The sequence below is a fragment of the Nelumbo lutea genome, chromosome 1 (assembly GCF_056320005.1).
Source record: "Nelumbo lutea isolate HS-2025 chromosome 1, American lotus-T2T, whole genome shotgun sequence".
Taxonomy (NCBI): Eukaryota; Viridiplantae; Streptophyta; class Magnoliopsida; order Proteales; family Nelumbonaceae; genus Nelumbo; species Nelumbo lutea.
Window position 1 is genome coordinate 162067127 of NC_142684.1, and position 21032 is coordinate 162088158.

Here is a 21032-nt window from a genome sequence, read left to right on the forward strand (position 1 = left end):
TTCCTACCACAAGAAAAAGACGTGTCTTCTCTTTTATGGTCCATTTGGAAAGGTAACACAATGGCTTTTGGCTCTCTAAGATACCCGAGCTAAAGATTTAACTAAGCTTGTTCATCTGCTTTCAAGTTCTCTAGATAAGCCATTAAAAGAGGTTGAAATTTGGGTTCTTTGGACTTTTCCCTATTGTTCATGTGGGACCCACATCAGAAAACCAGAGGCACACTGCACATCAGTTCTCCAAAATAGACAACTTGTTGCCCGTTTGGGAGGGCTAAGTTGAATATTCAGCAAAGTTAATTCAATTGCTTCGAGGTACACCGAATAAACTATCTAGAAAAGTTGAAGTAGACAGCCCAAAAATTTATTGACGGATAACCGATTTGGACTCTCTAGAGTTTTCATCAAATATAGTGTATAGATTGTTTATGTGGAACCCACCTTAGAAAATTAGCTAGAAGTCGTTGCATGTTAGTTCTCCAAAACAAACATTGCCCATTTAGGAGGGCTGAGCTGAACATTCAACTAAGCTGGTTCAGTTACTTCAAGGAGCTACGGATAAACTATAAAAAGAGACTAAAATGGACAACGTAAAAATTGACAACTGATTTGGGCTCTTCAATTTTTTTTTTCCACCAAATATAGCTTACATGTTGTTTATGTGGAACTCACTTCTGAAAGTCAAGGTTTAAATATTGATACGATACACATGATATGGCGCATATTGTATCATATCTTTAAAAAGGGGATACGGGATATGCATGAAAATTAGACGTATAGTCTTTTTTCATACATATCGGGTTCCGTATCGATACTATTGGTGCTAGGTTTGGCTGAGGGCAACAAAGTAATTTCACTCCTAAGTTTCAAGGGAAGGTTAAAGGCTTTGAGGGTCCCGAGGAGATGAGCCGAGGCCGAGGTGTGTCGATCCTTCGAATACTGTAGAAGCCAAGGGCTAGTACTGAGAAGGGTGTCCCGAGGGAGGACGAGGTGTTGTTTCCACAATGACGAACCTGCAAGGGAGAGGGTGTTAGAGGCCTCAGATGATTACCCGAGGTGAGGACTCTGATGATCAAGTTAGTACGTGCACGAGGTAAGTGATGAGTCTGGAGCCAAGGGGGTCTAGACGAGGTCTCAAATAGTGCTAAGTCCTTAGTGGAGATAGCACTAGAGATCACAAAGGTTTCAAGTGGAATTGAATCCCCTACCTTGTGGGGGGTGCTTTGCATTTATAGTCGGAGCTGCCAGGGGGTAGTTGGGCTCAGATGGTCTAGATGTGAGCTGTACGAGGGCCTGGTGAGATGTTCTGCTAGCGCCACATGGCACCCTGCGACTCAGCCCGCTTGGTCTGCATCAGGTAACTCTGAGCACCGTTCCTCCATTTGACATGCATCAGCCTTGTACAGGCCAGCTGAATGCACCTACATAACTTGCCCCCCACTCTCGAGGCCGAGGTGGGGGTTCGGAAGGGGCCTCGGCTTTAACTGAAGGGAGTGCCGATATTGGTAGGTGCCATCAGGCTTGTTTAGCGGAGTGTACCCTTAGTGATGTCGCCTTCATCTCGTTTATGCTTCGGCCTGATTACAGTTTGCAGAAGAGAAGTGAGTCTGTGGATGCCTCGGCTTCGGCTTGGGAGCCCGAGGTGGAAGGGGCCCGACTGAGTCAAGCCTATGCCTTGTACTCACATGGTGATGGTCTAGGGCCGTGCGCGGTATGAGATTCACTGGCTGGCGTGCCGGGGTCGTGCCTGATACGGGTCTAGCATGAGGAGAGCCTTCCATAGGGCAGACGGGTGTTCTAGGTGAACTGGTCCATGCGTTCATCAGGTTCATGCATTCAAACAGGTGGGTCGCGCCAAGTGGGCCTGTTGGTTTGCTCGGTGTCGTTTTGCCTTCCCGAGGCTGGGTGCCGGTTCACTAGGTGTCGTTTCGCTTTCCTGAGACCAGGTATGTGCGGGTTTACTAGGCGTCATTTTGGTTTCCCAAGGCTGGGCATGCACGGTTTAATAGGTGTCGTTTCGTTTCCCTGAGGCTGGTTGCCGTGTGTCACACCGTGGGTGGTCAGCAAAAGTGAGGACCTCACAACCGTTGGTTCTAGCAAGATCTGAGCCATTCATTCATCTATAAATAGGAGTCTTAGTGGCGATTTTTCTCTGTCATTTGTCTCTGGGTTCCCTTGCTATCGAGTGAACTCTACTCTCAGACTCTCAATCCTTTGACACACCTCACATTCACTTTCCTCACCTTCGTCTCCTAAGTAACTTTCAAACCATGTCTTTCTCAGATTCAGGCCCTGAGTGCTATGAACTTCCGAATGCTTTAGAAGGGAGCTCCATTTAGACTCCTTCCCCCCTTTCTCCCTTGGGCCCTTCAGCAGCTATCTTCCCTCGGCTGGAGGTGATGGTGCTAAAGGAAAGGGTAGCCTCTTGGGGTGCCGAAGGCAGTCACCGAGGCAGTGACACTCCCTATGAGAGCGCCACACCTGTGATGCTAAGGGAGCCAGAGGGGTCCCCTCAAGTCGAGGAGACCCCGAATCTTGCCCCTGAGACTATGGCCAAAAGTGCTACGCAATGGGTGGCAAGGGCTGGTCTTTCGCGTTTGAAGTTTGATAGTTCTCTGTACGTGGATCAGATTAGGTCCTTGGCTAAGTAGTACTTCATCCCTCGGACTTACACTATTAGGGTGCCCGGTGTAGGTGACCGGCCGTGGACTGCCAAGGAGGAGGAGGTCTACGTCTACCAGCACTTCCTCCAGTTCGGCCTTAGGTTCCCCCTTCACCCTCTAATTTTTGAGCTATTGGGATGGTATGGGATCACCCTCATCCAACTAATCCTGAACGCCCTTAGGACCATAGTGGAAATGTTGGTGGTGGCCCGACTTCAGGGAGTGGAACTGACACCAAAGCTCTTCCAGGCCATGTTTGTGCCGAGGAAGCATTCTTCCGAGGCTAGTATGTATTATTTCCAGCCCCATAGGACTAAGCCCATAGATAACCCTTCGTCTGCCCACAATCAAAAGAGCAAGTTCTTCTTCTTGTCTTGCCCTGAGGGTTGGTTTTTCAAGTCAAGGTGGGGAGAGGCTTGCCTAACGATGGAGAAGAGTGTCCCCCCCCTGGTTTTGGACGAGGAGGCTACTAACTTAGCTCACCTGCTTGTGTTGGGGAGAGTTCGAGCCCAACACTTGGTGGAGGAGGAGCTCCCGCTGGTGATCGCGAGGATCAGTCCTGCTCCCCTCGGTAGGAGAGGTCTTGCAGTTTCTTTAACATGTCCCCTTCGTCTTCGGCTAACGTATTGACATTCTCCCTTTGTTTGCAAAAGTACCCATGGACACCAAGAAGCTGCTGCTCGAGAAGGCCTGCGCTAAGCAGAGGGCCCAGGCGGAGAAGATGGGTGGACAAATGCTGAGAACGAGCCTGTAAGGGGCGAGCAGGCATCAGTCCCCCCAAAGGGGGTTACCCAGCAATAGTTCCCCTTCAAGGGGGCATCTCAACAAATCCCTCCTAAGGGGAAGAGGCCGGCCAAGGGGGCCCTGAAGCCGGCCAAGACATCAAAGAAGCCCGCAAAGGGGGTTAGGGCAGGCAAGAAGAGGCTTGTCGAAGGAGTTTTGAAGGAGCAGCCGCCAAAAAAGGTGGCCCACGCTGAGCGTCCGACCAAGGATGCCGCGATGAAGCCTCCCCCTAAGGGGCATCCCATAGGGCCCTTATCTGCTCCTCCGTCCATGTAGGGGCTTGCCGAAGGGGCCAAGGGGTCTGACCGGATCTTTCACCCCTAGTGGTCTGTTCGCGAGGGGTACTTAATAAAAGAGGAAGGGTTAGCCAGGCCTTGGTGAGTGGGGCGATCCTCTCAAGGCATTGCTACTGCATGATGTAGAGTAAGCCGAAGGCCATCTATGACAAGGGGTTGTACTTGGCCGAGGTAATCTTTGATCTCATGCACTGTCTTGTGGTTATTTCTTTGTTGCAGCGTTTACTGATTGCTTTTGTTATAAGACTACCTTCACTTCGTCAGTCTGGGAGACTGAATGAAACTAACTCTGTCTCACCTGGACAAGCTCGAGAAAGAGAAAGGAAAGCTCTAGGGTACCCTCACCACTATCGAGGGCAGGCGAGACGCTTATAGGAAGGGCCATAAGGACGAACATATTCTCTGAGAGCGGGTGCGGGCTAAGCTGAAAGAAACACATGCCCGCTTCAACAAGGAGCAAGAGAAGAGGGTTCTATCTCGAGAGTATCGTCATAAAGGCGGAGCGACGGGTGGCTGAGGCAAAGAGGCGGGATACCGAGGCTGAGGCTGAGAAGAAGGCTATGGAGGCAGCGGTAGCGATGGAGCGGGCAGCTAAAGCGACAACTGATGCGGTGGAGGCTTTCAAGGGCTGGTCTTTCGCGTTCATAGTTTGATAGTTCTCTGTACGTGGATCAGATTAGGTCCCTGGCTAAGTAGTACTTCATCCCTCGGACTTACACTATTAGGGTGCCCAGTGTAGGTGACCGGCCGTGGACTGCCAAGGAGGGGGAGGTCTACGTCTACCAGCACTTCCTCCAGTTCAGCCTTAGGTTCCCCCTTCACCCTCTAATTTCTGAGCTATTGAGATGGTATGGGATCACCCTCATCCAACTAATCCTGAACGCCCTTAGGACCATAGTGGAAATGTTGGTGGTGGCCCGACTTTAGGGAGTGGAACTGACACCAAAGCTCTTCCAGGCCATTTTCGTGCCGAGGAAGCATTCTTCCGAGGCCAGTATGTATTATTTCCAGCCCCATAGGACTAAGCCCATAGATAACCCTTCGTCTGCCCACAATCAAAAGAGCAAGTTCTTCTTCCAGTCTTGCCTTGAGGGTTGGTTTTTCAAGTCAAGGTGGGGAGAGTTTTGTCTAACGATGGAGAAGAGTGTCCCCCCCCCCCCCCCGGGTTTTGGACGAGGAGGCTACTAACTTAGCTCACCTGCTTGTGCTGGGGAGAGTCCGAGCCCAACACTTGGTGGAGGAGGAGCTCCCACTGGTGATCGCGGGGATCAGTCCTGCTCCCCTCGGTAGGAGAGGTCTTGCAGTTTCTTTAACATGTCCCCTTCGTCTCCAGCTAACGTATTTACATTCTCCATCTGTTTGCAAAAGTACCCATGAACACAAAGAAGCTGCAGCTCGAGAAGGCCCGCGCCAAGCAGAGGGCCCAGGCGGAGAAGATGGGTGGGCAAATGCTGAGAACGAGCCTGTAAGGGGCGAGCAGGCATCAGTCCCCCCCAAGGGGGTTACCCAACAATAGTTCCCCTTCAAGGGGGCAGCTCAACAAATCCGTCCTAAGGGGAAGAGGCCGGCCAAGGGGGCCCTGAAGCCGGCCAAGACATCAAAGAAGCCCGCAAAGGGGGTTGAGGCAGGCAAGAAGAGGCTTGTCGAAGGAGCAGCCACCAAAAAAGGTGGCCCACGCTGAGCATCCGACCAAGGATGCTGCGATGAAGCCTCCCCCTAAGGGGCATCCCATAGGGCCCTTATCTGCTCCTCCGTCCATGTAGGGGCTTGCCGAAGGGGCCAAGGGGTCTGACCAGATCTTTCGCCCCTAGTGGTCTGTTCGCGAGGGGTACTTAATAAAAGAGGAAGGGTTAGCCAGGCCTTGGTGAGTGGGGCGATCCTCTCAAGGCATTGCTACTGCATGATGTAGAGTAAGCCGAAGGCCATCTATGACAAGGGGTTGTACTTGGCCGAGGTAATCTTTGATCTCATGCACTGTCTTGTGGTTATTTCTTTGTTGCAGCGTTTACTGATTGCTTTTGTTATAAGACTACCTTCACTTCGTCAGTCTGGGAGACTGAATGAAACTGACTCTGTCTCACCTGGACAAGCTCGAGAAAGAGAAAGGAAAGCTCTAGGGTACCCTCACCACTATCGAGGGCAGGCGAGACGCTTATAGGAAGGGCCATAAGGACGAACATATTCTCTGAGAGCGGGTGCGGGCTAAGTTGAAAGAAACACATGCCCGCTTCAACAAGGAGCAAGAGAAGAGGATTCTGTCTCGAGAGCATCGTCATAAAGGCGGAGCGACGGGTGGCTGAGGCAAAGAGGCGGGATACCGAGGTTGAGGCTGAGAAGAAGGCTATGGAGGCAGCGGTAGTGATGGAGCGGGCAGCTAAAGCAACAACTGATGCGGTGGAGGCTTTCAAGGGCTGGTCTTTCGCGTTCGAAGTTTGATAGTTCTCTGTACGTGGATCAGATTAGGTCCCTGGCTAAGTAGTACTTCATCCCTCGGACTTACACTATTAGGGTGCCCGGTGTAGGTGACCGGCCATGGACTGCCAAGGAGGAGGAGGTCTACATCTACCAGCACTTCCTCTAGTTCGGCCTTAGGTTCCCCCTTCACCCTCTAATTTCTGAGCTATTGAGATGGTATGGGATCACCCTCATCCAACTAATCCTGAACGCCCTCAGGACCATAGTGGAAATGTTGATGGTGGCTCGACTTTAGGGAGTGGAACTGACACCAAAGCTCTTCCAGGCCATGTTCGTGCCGAGGAAGCATTCTTCCGAGGCCAGTATGTATTATTTCCAGCCCCATAGGACTAAGCCCATAGATAACCCTTCGTCTGCCCACAATCAAAAGAGCAAGTTCTTCTTCCTGTCTTGCCTTGAGGGTTGTTTTTTCAAGTCAAGGTGGGGAGAGTTTTGTCTAACGATGGAGAAGAGTGTCCCCCCCCGGGTTTTGGACGAGGAGGCTACTAACTTAGCTCACCTGCTTGTGCTGGGGAGAGTCCGAGCCCAACACTTGGTGGAGGAGGAGCTCCCGTTGGTGATCGCGGGGATCAGTCCTGCTCCCCTCGGTAGGAGAGGTCTTGCAGTTTCTTTAACATGTCCCCTTCGTCTCCAGCTAACGTATTGACATTCTCCATTTGTTTGCAAAAGTACCCATGGACACCAAGAAGCTGCTGCTCGAGAAGGCCTGCACCAAGTAGAGGGCCCAGGCGGAGAAGATGGGTGGGCAAATGCTGAGAACGAGCCTATAAGGGGCGAGCAGGCATCAGTCCCTTCCAAGGGGGTTACCCAGCAATAGTTCCCTTCAAGGGGGCAGCTCAACAAATCCGTCCTAAGGGGAAGAGGCCGGCCAAGGGGGCCCTGAAGCCGGCCAAGACATCAAAGAAGCCCACAAAGGGGGTTGAGGCAGGCAAGAAGAGGCTTGTCGAAGGAGTTTTGAAGGAGCAGCCGCCAAAAAAGGTAGCCCATGCTGAGCGTCCAACCAAGGATGCCGCGATGAAGCCTCCCCTTAAGGGGCATCCCATAGGGCCCTTATCTGCTCCTCCGTCCATGTAGGGGCTTGCCGAAGGGGCCAAGGGGTCTGACCGGATCTTTCGCCCCTAGTGGTCTGTTCGCGAGGGGTACTTAATAAAAGAGGAAGGGTTAGCCAGGCCTTGGTGAGTGGGGCGATCCTCTCAAGGCATTGCTACTGCATGATGTAGAGTAAGCCGAAGGCCATCATCTATGACAAGGGGTTGTACTTGGCCGAGGTAATCTTTGATCTCATGCACTGTCTTGTGGTTATTTCTTTGTTGCAGCGTTTACTGATTGCTTTTGTTATAAGACTACCTTCACTTCGTCAGTCTGGGAGACTAAATGAAACTGACTCTGTCTCACCTGGACAAGCTCGAGAAAGAGAAAGGAAAGCTCTAGGGTACCCTCACCACTATCGAGGGCAGGCAAGACGCTTATAGGAAGGGCCATAAGGATGAACATATTCTCTGAGAGCGGGTGCGGGCTAAGCTGAAAGAAACACATGCCCACTTCAACAAGGAGCAAGAGAAGAGGGTTCTATCTCGAGAGCATCGTCATAAAGGCAGAGCGACGGGTGGCTGAGGCAAAGAGGCGGGATACCGAGGCTGAGGCTGAGAAGAAGGTTGTGGAGGCAGCGGTAGCGATGGAGCGGGCAGCTAAAGCGACAACTGATGCGGTGGAGGCTTTCAAGAAATCCGCTGAGTACTAGCATGCTCTTATGGAATATGCGTTGGCATCCTACTTGGATGGAATCAAGGACACCAAGAAGGCCCTCCTACAAGTGATCATTGACTTCAATGCCAAGGGGTTACAGGTCATTCCCGACTCCCTTGATGAGACTCAGGCTGCCGATGGCGCTGACGACTTTGCCCCTCCCTTGGCTGGCGGTGAGGCTTAGATGGGGCTCCTGCTTTCTGGTTGATTTTTTCTTCTTTGTGATTGTAAATGGGCTCGGGCTCAGAAGCTGTAAAATTTTTTGTAAAGGCTCAAAATTTGATGAAGTGCAATGAGAAATTAAGCATTCTTTTTGTATATTGCGTTTTTTTTGTTCATTGTGCTCTTTTTCCTTTCTCTCTCTCTCTCACTCCTTTTTTTCCTGAGGGGTCCTTGCCCCCCAAGCGAAAAAGATTACAAGGCACAAAAAATAGTTCACGTTGGCTCATTACACACATGCCTTAGGCGTTGGCTCACCTAACCTAATTCCCTGTAAGTGTTCACTTAGGCAAGGCTGAGGTGGCCTATTGAAATGTGGAGGAGAGGCCAAGGAAAATCTGAAGCTTGCCTGGCCCCCTTCCTCCTGTGGTTGCTTAGTCAAAGCCAAGATGGCTTGTCGAACTATGGGGGAGGGGCCGAGGCAGAGCTGAAGCTTGCCTAGCTCCCGTCTCTGCAAGTGGTTATTTCAACAAAGCTGAGATGACGCTTTAAGGAGGTCGGGGTCTCAGGCCGAGATGAACCGTAGAGTTAGTCGGGGTTTCTGCCTTTAGTTAATCGTGCTAAGTGTAAAAGACCAAGAGGCCATCAACCACCGAGGCGGGCAGTGAGGTGTTCGAGGCCTCGGTCATCTTGGGGTAATTTGGCGAGGTGTTAGGGTGCTATCTACTAGTAATATGCCTGGGCGACGGTCCGACATGAGCACATGGTCCTCGAGAGAGGCTATGCACCTCGGCCAGTCGGGAAGCCGAGGGGTCTTAGAGACTTAGTGAGAACACGGGCTAAGCTTTGAGCCAAATAGGAACTTTGCTTCATTCATTCATCACTTCATCAAAAAATTACACTCATCTATAGTACATCCAAAGGTTCTCCGAGTTCCACGTCCGAGGGATGGGTCTTCCATCTAAGTGTTCCAGGCGAAAGGTGTTGGGGTTGATGGCTTGTTTGACTCTTACTTTGTAGAAGCCTTCCCAGTTGGGGCCCAACTTTTCTACTCTAGGTTCGGGGACCATCACTTTCTTGAGGACGAGGTCTCTCTCTCGGTAGTGTCTTTCTTTCACCTTCGAGTTGTAGTAATAGGCCACTCATTGCTAGTAGGCAACCACCCTAATCTGTGCCTGTTCCCAGGCTTCTTCCAGTAGATCCAAGTTTGCTCTAAGTGCTTCAGTGTTCTTGGCTTCGCCGTACGCTTCAGTTCGGAGCGTCGGCTAGCCGATTTTTGTTGGGATAACTGCTTCTATGTCATTGGTCGGGCTGAACGGGGTCTCTCCCGTGGCCGTTTGAGGTGTGATTCAGTATGCCTAGAGGACACTACTTAGCTCGTCTATCCATAAGTCTTTGGCTCGGTCTAGTATGGTCTTCAGTCCATCTAAGATTGTTCTGTTGGAGAGCTCGGTGACCTCGACTAGGCCGTTAGTCTGAGGGTAGCCCACCAAGGTGTACTGTTGCTTGATGCTGAGGGAAGCACACCACTCCAGGAACTTGGCGTCATCAAATTGTTTCTTGTTGTTGGTGACTAGCATGTGGGGGAGGCGGAAGCGAAAAATAATGTTCTTCTTGAAGAAGCTCTGAACTGCTCGAGCTGTAATGGTAGCCAGGGGTTCGACTTCTACCCACTTGGTGAAGTAGTCCACGACGACGACAAGGTATTTTTTGCCCCCTGTTGCCTGAGGGAAAGGGCCGAGGAGGTCCATTCCCCATTTGGCGAAGGGCTAGGGGCTGCTGAAAGCTAAGAGGGTCATGGCCAGCTGATGGTATAAGTTGGCATGCCTCTGGCATTTGTCACACCTTTGAACCATCTCGGCTACGTCTTTGTAAAGGGTTGACCAAAAGTACCCCTGCCTTAGTGTTTTTTGGGCTAGGGCTCGGCCGCCGAGGTGGTTACTGCAGATGCCTTCATGAATTTCTCAGAGCACATACTCACCCTCCTCCCGATGGAGGCATCAGAGGTAAGGCAAGGTGAAGGATCTTCTATACAATTTTTCCTCTAGTAGGGTGTAGTGGGCTACCTATCGTCGGAGCCACCTAGCTTCATTACTATTGTCGGGCAGTTGTTCTGTTAGTAGGAAGATGATGGGGTCCATCCATGATGGCTTGGCCTCTATTGGGAGTACCTGGACTTCTTCTATGGAGGGCCGAGGTAGTTTCTTCAAGCAAATAGTGCAGTCAAGGTGCTTTCCAATTTAGAGAGGTGTTGGCTCTTGTGTTTTCGATTCACCGGACTTGCTGTAGGGAGAAGTGCTGGAAGTGGTGGGCTAGTTCTTGGACATGCTTTTCTCTTTGGCCTCATACTCGCCGTTGACTTGATTCACCACCAGTTGCGAATCGTTGAAGGCTTTGACATGTAAGTAGCTAAGGTCCCTGGCAAGTTGCAAACCGGCGATGAGGGCCTTGTACTCGGCCTCGTTATCGAATATAGGGAAGTTGAACCGTAGTGCATACTCTATGACTGCATTTTCTGGGGTGAGAAGGATGAAGCCTGCTCCGCTTCCTCTGGCATTAGATGAATCGTCTACAAAGAGTGTCCACTTGGGGTGAGTTCCTTCGGTCGGGCGATCCCCTTTAGCATCTTCGGGGGCTTGATCGATGGCCCGACTAAAGGTGCATTCTGCTATGAAGTCTGCTAGGGCTTGTGCTATGGTAGTGGGCCTCAACTGGTACTATATGTCAAATTTAGACAACTTGATGACCCATTTGGTTAGGCGCCCCGAGGTCTCAGGTTTGGTGAGGACAGCCCTAAGGGGCTGGTTTGTTAGGACCGTTATAGTGTGAGCATGAAAGTACCGCCTGAGCTTTTTAGCCGAGACCACAAGGGCGAAGGCCAAATTTTCCACTTCAGGATATCTGGTTTTGGCATCGTAGAGGACCTTGTTGATATAGTATATTGACTTTTGTGTTTCGTCTTCTTTTATCAGCATTGAGTTGACCGCCTCATCCCCGACCGATAATTATAGATAGAGGGTCTCTCTTGGGGCCAGCCGAGCGAGGAGGGGAGGTGAGGCGAGGTAGGCCTTTAGCTCGTCAAAGGCCCATTGGCATTCCTCCGTCCACTAAAATTCCTTCAACTTTTTGATGGCGCAGAAGAAAGGAAGGCAACAGTCAATCGACTTCAACATGAAGTGGTTGAGAGTAGCTATTCGGTCGGTGAGTCTCTGAGTCTCCTTTTCCGACCGAGGGGGTGCCATGTCCAGTATGGCTTTTTTCTTGTTAGGGTTGGCCTTGATGCCTCTTTGAGTAACGACGAAACCCAATAATTTACCTAAAGTGACGCCGAAGGCACACTTGCTGGGATTGAGTTTCATGTTGAACTTCCGCAAGGTGTCGAAAGTCTCGGCCATTTCCGATGTGTGAATCTCATATTTCAAGCTCTTTACCACCATATCATCTACATAGGCTTCGACGCTCCTCCCCATTTGATTTTTAAACACCTTGTTGACGAGGCGTTGGTAGGTGGCCCCTACATTCTTGAGGCAAAAGGGCATCACTTTGTAGTAGTAAGTGTCATGCTCGATGATGAACGAGGTCTTCTCTTCGTCCTTTGGGTGCATCTTTATTTGGTTGTATTTGAAGAAGGCATCCATGAAGTTGAGTAGCTCGTACCCTGTAGTGGCATCGACAAGGTGACCTATCCTCGGTAAAGGAAAACTATCCTTAGGGTAGGCTCGGTTAAGGTATGTGAAATCAATATAGATCCACTATTTCCCATTAGCTTTCTTTACCAAAACCATGTTTGACAGCCAATTAGGGTAGTATACCTCTCGGATGAAGCCGGCGTTGAGTAGCTTACCAACTTCCCCTCCTATGGCCTTCCACCGCTTAGGTGCAAAATTCATATTCTTTTGCCGAATTGGCCTAGAGCTCGGGTCCATGATCAGTCTGTGAGTGATGATCAAAGGGTCAATTCCGGGCATGTCAGCAGCAAATCAAGCAAAGACGTTGGCATTAGTTTTGAGGAAACTTATCAGTTTGGATAGGCTCTACAGGGGAAGGTTGGTCTCGACGCGGACTGTCTTCTCGGGCTCGATCTCGTTTAGTGGAACCAAGACGAGGTCCTCGGCTCGCTAGTTCCTCCTTGAGGTCGAAGCCCTCTAGTGGCAGTCCTTCCTTGTTCTAGCCCTTCAATACTGCTACATAGCACTGGCGGGCTGCTTGCTGGTCCCCTTGGACAACTCCGAGGCCGTGCTTGGTGGGGAACTTGAGGGTGAAGTGATACGAGGAGGTGGCCGCCCTTAGCACGTGAAGGGTCGGTCTCCCCATGATTGCATTGTAGGGTGAGCCGATCCTCACGACCAACAACTTGTTCATCCTCGCCACCTACTACGGCTCAGTTCGTACCATAATTGGTAGTGGGACGTCGGCTGGCTAGAGACGCTTAGATGCGATTTTCATCTTCTGAAAGGCTTTGTAGAAGAGGATGTTGGCCGAGGAGCCCGTTCGACCAGGATCCTCTTAACTACAAAGTTTGCAATGATGGCTGAGATCACCAAGGCGTCATCATGGGGGACTACGGCCCCCTTCAAGTCCTCGTCATTAAAGGAGAGGGTTTCCTGTTGCTTGGGATTTTTTGGGGTAGGCCCGTGGATGTTTAATTGGCTGGCATAGGCCTTGTAGGCCGAGGCTAAGGCTGAGGCTCCACCTGTGGTTGTGCCCCTGATGATGATGTCGATGACACCGACTATTTGCTAGTGTTGCTGCTGTGGTTGTTGTTGTTGCTGCTGGGAGGATGTAGCACCGGGCTCGTTACTCACGAACTGTTTAAGGTGCCCTCGTTGGATGAGGTACTCTATCTCATTCTTCAGGTCATAGCAATCTTCGGTGTCATGGTCGGTGCCACGATGATACTTGCAATATTTTTTGTGATTTTTCCTATTAGGGTTCCTCTTCATCTTTTCGAGCCACTTCATGAAATTCTCTTCCCTGATTTGCATCAGTATCTGTGTCTGGGTGGAATTGAGTGGCGTGTATTGGTGGTAAACTAGGGATAAGGCTGATGGCTTCTTGTGGTCCTTTCTACTGTTGTTGTGGTGGTGGTTGTCTCCGCCCTTCCTCTTATTCTCAAGGGGCCCATTGTGGCACTCGACTTCTCTTTCCTAGTGGTCCCCGGTCAAAGCCTCTTTGGCCGCAATATACTTTTGGGCCTTCTTGAGGAACTCTAGCCTTGTCTTCGGCGGGGTCTTAGCGACCGAGCACTTCAAGGCTGAGCCAGCGCGAAGTCCATTAATGGTTGCACACATAGAGACCATGGGGTCGAGGTCCGTGACCTCAATCTCTTCCTTTTTGAAGCGATCAATGTAGGTCCATAGACTCTCTCCTTGCTTTTGCTTGATAGACATCAACGAGATGACACTCTTCTGGCATCGCCTACTACTAATGAAGCGAGCGAGGAATAAATTGGCAAATTGCTCCCACAAATTGATCGACTAAGGTGGGAGGCCGGAGAACCAATGATGGATGACTCCTCTAAAGGTGGCCTAGGTGTCACCTGGACAAATTTGCTTCAGACCCTGACGACCTTGGCACTCTGAAGCTCTCCAGGTGGTCGTCAGGGTCCAAGGTCTCGTCATACATTTCCAATGTAGGGGCCTTAAAGTGCTAGGGGAGAGACACAGAGATGATATCTGAGGTGAAGGCATCCATTCTCCCTATCGGATTGCTTTGGTTGGCCAAGGTGTCAGCTCGGCTTTCTTGGATTTGGCAGAGTTCATCCTTGACGGCCCCGAACTTGGCTCGCAACTCAACAATCCGAGGGTCGGGTGGGGCTTGCCACCCGTCTTTATCTTCGCGAGCATGGTGGGGATCCGCATGAACTCCGGAATGCTTTGAGACAGGACCAAACACCTCTTGTCTAGCTTGGCGGTCATTTAGGATGTCGTGGAGGTCTAAGACCGGCATGGGAGAGGTGTTCGCCCTCATCCTAGGGGTTCTCCCTCCAATGGTGATGATGTTGCTCAGAAGGTTGGCAACTGTCTTCGGACCGCGTCGGCCCTTCCTCCCTTCAGCTGGGAGGTCCTTCGTTTCTTCGTGGTGGGCTGGCGGGTCGGCTGCTGCCAGACTCGGCGGACTCAACCCGCTGGGGGTTGGCTAGGCCGAGTATTGGGGGCTCGACGTGCTCACGTCAACCCTAGTGATCCGACACCAGGTGGGGTGGTCGCCTTGGGAGAGACCTCCTGCTTGGGGGTAGGCTTGTTCCACACGTTGCATGAGGTATTCTAGGCGGTTGATGATGGCCTGAAACTGTTCACTCGTGACCATGTTCTAGGGATTCCTGGCTCCTTGTACTATAGTGTTTGAAGCTTTAGGAGATCTTGAGTTTGTAGTGTTTTGAGGGATCGTCTTAGCAACGGTTCCCATAGACGGTGCCAATTGTTGGTGCTTGGTTTGGCCGAGGGCAACAAAGTAATTTCACTCCCAAGATTCGAGGGAAGGCCGAAGGCTTTGAGGGTCCCAGGGAGATGAGCCGAGGCCGAGGCGTGTCGATCCTTTGGGTATTGTAGAAGCTGAGGGCTAGTACCGAGAAGGGTGTCTGAGGGAGGACGGGGTGTTGTTCCCACAATGACAAACCTACAAGGGAGAAGGTGTCAGAGGCCTTGGATGGTTACCCGAGGCGAGGACTCCGACGATCAAGTTAATACATGCATGAGGTAAGTGACGAGTCTGGAGCCAAGGGGGTCCCGACGAGGTCTCAGATAGCGATAAGCCCTTAGTGGAGAGAGCACTAGAGATCACAAAGGTTTCAAGTGGAATTGAATCCCCTATCTTGTGTGTGTGTGGGGGGGTGCCTTGCATTTATAGCCGGAGTTACCAGGGGGTAGTTGGGCTCAAATGGTCCAGATGTGAGTTGTACAAGGGCTTGGCGAGATGTTTTGCTAGCGCCACACCGCCTGGTCTGTGTTAAGTAACTCTAAGCACCCTCATGGTAAGCCTATGCTTGCGTCCTCCATTTCATACGCACCAACCTTGTACAGTCCAGCCGAATGCGCCTACATCAGATACAATATGGGAGTGTTTCGGGTGTATCGATGCCATATTGGTTGATGCACTACCGAAACGAGGGCATATCAACCAATACGCTACAAAAACGATATGGGTGGAAACTTAAAACAACGAACAGGTGAAAGAAGGCTTCTTTCTCCCGAAAAAAGCCTTCTCTCCCCCCAACCACTCTAAATCTTTGAAACACTTGCTTACATTGCTAGATCTACAAAAAAAAAAAAAGCATCAAAAGTGAAGATTTGAGAAGATTTGTCATGTTTTGGGAAATATTGTGGAAATAGGTGAGTTATTCAACTATTTTTGCATTTAATCCTTTTGATTCGTTGTTTTTTTTTTGTTTGAATGCTTGAATGTGTTATAATCTTGGCTGATCTACATTTCCCATGTCAAAAATAACAAACTTTTTGATTATATGTGTAGATATATGGATTTTTGTGAGGAAAATTAGAAAAAATAAAAAATAAAGATAAAATAGAAAAAAATGTTTATTTTTTTATTTGAATGTAAGAAATTAATATGTTAGAAAACCTATGCATGATCTACCATATCCATGTAAGATTTGAAAAATTTTGTGTAATATTTATTTATTTTTGTAAATTTCGGAATTAAAAATAAAAAATTTATTTTTTTATTGTGATTTGTCCATAAGAACTACATATAGTGTTAATATATGGCTGATATATCATATTCATAGATCATTTGGCATTTATTTTTCAAGTATGTTTTTTTAATTCTTTGTAATTTTTTGAATTACAAATTAAATATTAATTAATTATTTTTTTTATTGTGATTTGTCCATAAGAACTACATATAGTGTTAATATATGGCTTATCTATCATATCCATAGATCATTTGATATTTTTTCTTCAAATATGATTTTTTTTGTAATTTTCAGAATTAAATATACATGTTAATTATTTATTATTTATTGTAATTTGCCTATAAAGGTTGAATATATTCTTAATATATGACTGACCTATCACATCCATGGATCATTTGATATTTTTCTTCGAATATTATTTTTTGTAATTTTCTGAATTAAAAATAAATACTAATTAATTATTTTTTATTATAATTTTCCCATAAGGGTTGAATATATTGTTAATATATGGCTGGTCTATCATATCCAAAGATCATTTGATATTTTTTCTTCACGTATGTTTGACTATGATGCGATTCTTCATGAATTCTATTAAAATATGTTAATTTAATGTATATATCTTATTAAAACCTTATACTTAGTGTCATTGATATATCTTTATGTTATATTAAAGTTTTTATAGCGTTTCTATTTGCATCTTAATTTTTCTCCGATATACATGCATATCCAAGGCGTATCTCGATACGTATTTTAAAATTGTCTTCTTGATATACTAAGCGTATCGGATACTTTGAACATTGCTGAAAGCAAGAAGCCCCCCTACACATTAATCCTCCAAAATACACTTGGTGCTCATTTTGGGAGGCTGAGTTGAACATTCAGTTAAACCTACCTAAAGTGGTTGAAGTGGACAGCTGACCATGTAGTACCATCTTTGGAAGTCAAAAGCTGCCACATGATAAATGTTGAGGCAATGTTTATTAATGAAAAGCGTTTTGATATGTTTTTTTTTTTTGCTATTTGGCATAGTTTCATGTTTCTTGTGATAAACACACCCAAATAACTTCCGTTTTTTTTTTCAATAAAAGTAAACGCTTATGTGGCACCATTTTTATGATAAATGGAAGCCATACCAAATATAGCTTAGTTTATCCATAGCACTTAAAAGCAACTAAGCCGGCTTGGCTGAACCTCGCCTTCCCAAATGAGAACTAAGGGCAATAATCAACATTGCTTTTGATCGCACGTTTAAGAGGTACTCAAGGTTCAAAGTATCGGAAACGTCAAGTGTATCGGAAAGGCAATTTTAAGATACATATAGGGATACGCCTTGGATACGCATGGGCATTGGAGAAAAACTAAGATATGCATAGATACGCTTGGAAATACTATAAATATTTTAATAAATCATAAAAATACACCAGCAACACTAAATATAAGACCTCAATGAGGTGCATATACATTAAATTAATATATTTTAATGGTTTTATGAAGAAATATATTATAGCCATTTATAATTTCATAAAAAATCCCATGCTTAACTATAATTTATAAATTATAATTCTTAAGTTTGAATGTTTTATGGGATGAGAAAAACCCAACTCTCCTATCCAACCATAAAACATGCATTGGCACAACTTCTATGTGAAAATATAATTAATAATTATTTATTGTTTAAATATTTGTTATTTATTATTCATTTCCAAAAATTATAAAAAATAAATAAACATTGTATAATATATTCAAAAAATAGTTATTAAAGAAGGAATTTCAATTATGGATATGATAGATCATCCATAGAATTATAATATATTCAATCATTGTGATCAAATGATAAAATATAATTAATTAATTTTTAATTCTAAAAAATAAAAAAATAATTATTAAAGATGAAAGTTCAATTAGTCTATGGATATGATAGATCATCCATAGAATTATAATATATTTAATTGTTATGATCAAATGATAAAATATAATTAATTATTATTTATTTTTTAATTCTAAAAATATAAAAAATAAAAAATATTAAATAAGAAAATTCAATTGCTCTATAGATATTATAGATAAATGCATAGATCTAAAACATATTTAGTCTTTATAGGCAAAGAAAAAATTTACATTTTCAATTTTTTTTGTTAATTTATATTTTCCCCAAATATCTTCATGAAATTTCCATAAATCTATTGATAGCACAAAAAAATTGTGATTTTGAATGTAAGAAATGTATATCAACATAAATTTAAACATTCAAGAAAAAAAATGAAATCACAAGATATTATAAAAGATTGAAAAAAATTACCTATTTTTGCCATATTTTTCAAAAATTATAAAATCTTGCAAAATTTTGCAAATCTAGCACTCTAGGAATAAAGTTTGGAGTTTTAAAGTCATTTGGGGGGCGGGGGTGAAAGAAGGCTTATTTCAGGGAAAAGAAGTTTACTTTCCCCCTTTAATTTTTCTTAGTTTTTGGCTGTATCTTTTTCGTCAATACGTTACTAATACACCCGTGATACGCCCTTGATACACATGAAAAAAGAAGAAACGTCCGATTTTCATGCATATCCTATATCGGTTTTTAAAAGATATTACACGATATGCCCTATATCGGACATGTCATATCAAAATTTTAAACCTTGGAGGTACTCGCTCCAAGCAATCAATCAAAGGACTTGCTATTTGATAGGTTATATATTTTGCTAAAAAAGGTGTATGTTTTGCTTATTAAAAACACACATAGATATATTTAGAAGACGGGATAAAAGTGTAGACGCATCCAAGTTCCAATGAAGACCACAACTTAAAAAGGATAAAAGATAGTTGCTTCTAAGTTTAATGGATTCCCCTACTCTAGTTTATAGCTAAATTAATTAGTGGATGAAAGAATAACAGCAGCAAGAAACCACTTGCTTGGAGAGTGTTGGACAGTTAAAGAATAAAATCTCCAGCAAATAAGTGTGGTAGAAATGCATTTGCTAACATGTTGAGTAGAATAACTAGAAAGGATAGGACTAAAAATGGAGTTATTTGTGAAACTTAGGAATATCTTTAATAGGTTATGAAATGAGAGAAAACAGGCTATGGTTTGAACATGTACATAGAAGATCACTGGCAACATTCTTAAGAAGTGTTTTGATACTAGTTGAGGGGGCTAGAAGGATAAGGGGTAGACCACAAAGGATACGGGTAGAAGTAGTAAGAAATAAAATGGAGTAGCGAAAAAGGATTCATATAGCGGGCACCACCACATGTACGCTTTGAGTTCAATTATCAATTTTCTAGTTGGAGACATTTTGAATTAAAACATAAACAATTATAGAACACTTTAAATGAAAATCCATGTTAGGGGATGTTTCAAGAAATATCAATTTGATGTTTTTCTATAAAAAAAGAAAAAAAGGGTAAATTACAAAAACCCCTGAATTTTCATTTGAGTTGTGACAATTATCCCTTGAACTTTCATTTGTGACAAATACCCTCTGGCCATTAAAATCTGATGATGAAATGTGTTAAATTACTAAAATATCTACACAAACCTTTTCTTATTTTCTTTTCCTCACCCTTTTCTCTTAAACCCTAATTGACCAAAAAATACCTTCATTTTCTCCAACCAAGACCAGCTAAAATAACAAGAATCATTTCATTGACATAGAAAAACAAGTTCCTTTAAATTCTATTTCATTGACTTGGATGTCTCTCATTGTCTTAAAATTTAAAAATTATCCACTCCTTTCTCTAATAAATTATTAAAAATCAAACAAAACCTTAAATTTGTATCCATTAGAAAGAAACCTCTATCATTTCTTTTGAATATTGAATCCAACCAGAAATCTGCAAGGATTCTATTAGAGCAATTAAGAAGACTTCAATACTATATTTAGAAATCTAATTGAATCATAAATCATTCAAATAAATAAGAAAAGGGTGGTTTGAGATTTCAAAATTTTTAAACAACTGAATGGTAATCTTTTTCGAAGTTAATTATTGATAAAAAAAATCTTTTTCGAAGTTAATTGTTGGGACTCTATCAAGGGTGGAGGAGAGGGGTATTTGTTCTAGAGTAAAAGTTCAAGGGGTCTTTGTTGCAAATGAAAGCTTAGAGGGTAATTGTCCTTGGCCCCATAGTAAAGGAGATCTCTATCGCAAATGAAAGTTCAAGGGGGTAATTGTCATTGGCCCCATAATAAAGGAGATCTCTATCGCAAATGAAAGTTCAAGGGGGTAATTGTCAGGTGCCCCATAGCACACGGGATGTCTTTGTAATTGAAGAAACATTATACATCAGCTTGATGATTCCTGATTTGGAAAACAAAGTATTTTGTTTCAACACTTTGACTGGTGTGGCGCTAACATGGATGGAAAGACAATTTTTTTTTTTCATCAAACAGGATTCAACTCATTCAAGTACAAATAGTGGTGTTTGTGTTTCAAATATAAACACTCGATGCATTACAAGTTGAAACACCAATGGTATCAAGCACAATTACGCAACCCTAACCTCCTAATTGATGCTGTTAAATTGCAATGATACAGATGTTATATCATCTCCAAACACAACCAATGAGCTGAGCAGCACCAGTAAAAAATGCAACAGAAAAATAAGTCTGTTGTAGAACTTAAAGTTAGTTAACATCCAAGTTCAACTTGCAGGCGTTTTGTAAGAATATATTTTTGTACTGAATACAAAAATAAGTCTGTTTTTCAATTGCTTTTGCATTCAAAATAAAAACAAAAATGGAAGCAAACTTTGCACTCAAAGCTGGCCATGGTAAAATATCTTGGATTTACACTTTCACAACCAAACAACATATTGTGAATTTATTAATGCACAACCGAATCAGTTTTCTTTTTTCTTTTTATTTATTTTTGGATAAATAACCGAATCATGCTTGTATCCTTCCTTTCGAACAAATTTGCATTCACTTTTTTGCACTTTTACCAAACACAGCCCCCCAGTATGCATCCAGCAACACAATATAACCGAAATGGTGCACCAAGATCAGACTTTCAAGGGATTAACAAATGATCAGGTGGAATATTGGAGTACTTTGTTCCGTCTATTCTGTGCAGTATCAGTAAATACCATCTTGCATCGAGAAGTATAGGTATGAACTGATACCGTTCCGTATCATCTAAAAAGTTTTTAAAAAAGGAAAAGAATTAATTAATCCCAATAATTATCACACATATCCTAATCATTCCACCGTATCCTTGCGTTTCTTAAGCATAACATGTCTTAAAGTTACTTTTCTGATACTCTTTGTA

General features: G+C 45.0%; 1 protein-coding gene across 1 annotated transcript; it reads right to left on the bottom strand.

The window, feature by feature from the left end:
- Positions 1 to 10431: 10431 nt before the first annotated feature.
- On the bottom strand, positions 10432 to 11094 carry LOC148878795 (uncharacterized). Its single transcript, XM_088973354.1, has 2 exons — positions 10936 to 11094; positions 10432 to 10836 (listed from the first exon to the last, which is right to left on the bottom strand). The coding sequence occupies exons 1-2, from the start codon at positions 11092 to 11094 to the stop codon at positions 10432 to 10434; spliced, it is 564 nt and encodes a 187-aa protein (XP_088829480.1).
- Positions 11095 to 21032: the final 9938 nt, after the last annotated feature.

What these genes read in the sequence shown, in the direction of transcription:
- LOC148878795 (XM_088973354.1), bottom strand. Translation starts at nt 11,094, where the DNA reads ATGCTGATAAAAGAAGACGAAACACAAAAGTCAATATACTATATCAAC. An exon ending in TTCATGCTCACACTATAACG is followed by an intron (nt 10,837 to 10,935) that starts GTCCTAACAAAC and finishes TTTGACATATAG; the next exon opens with TACCAGTTGAGGCCCACTAC.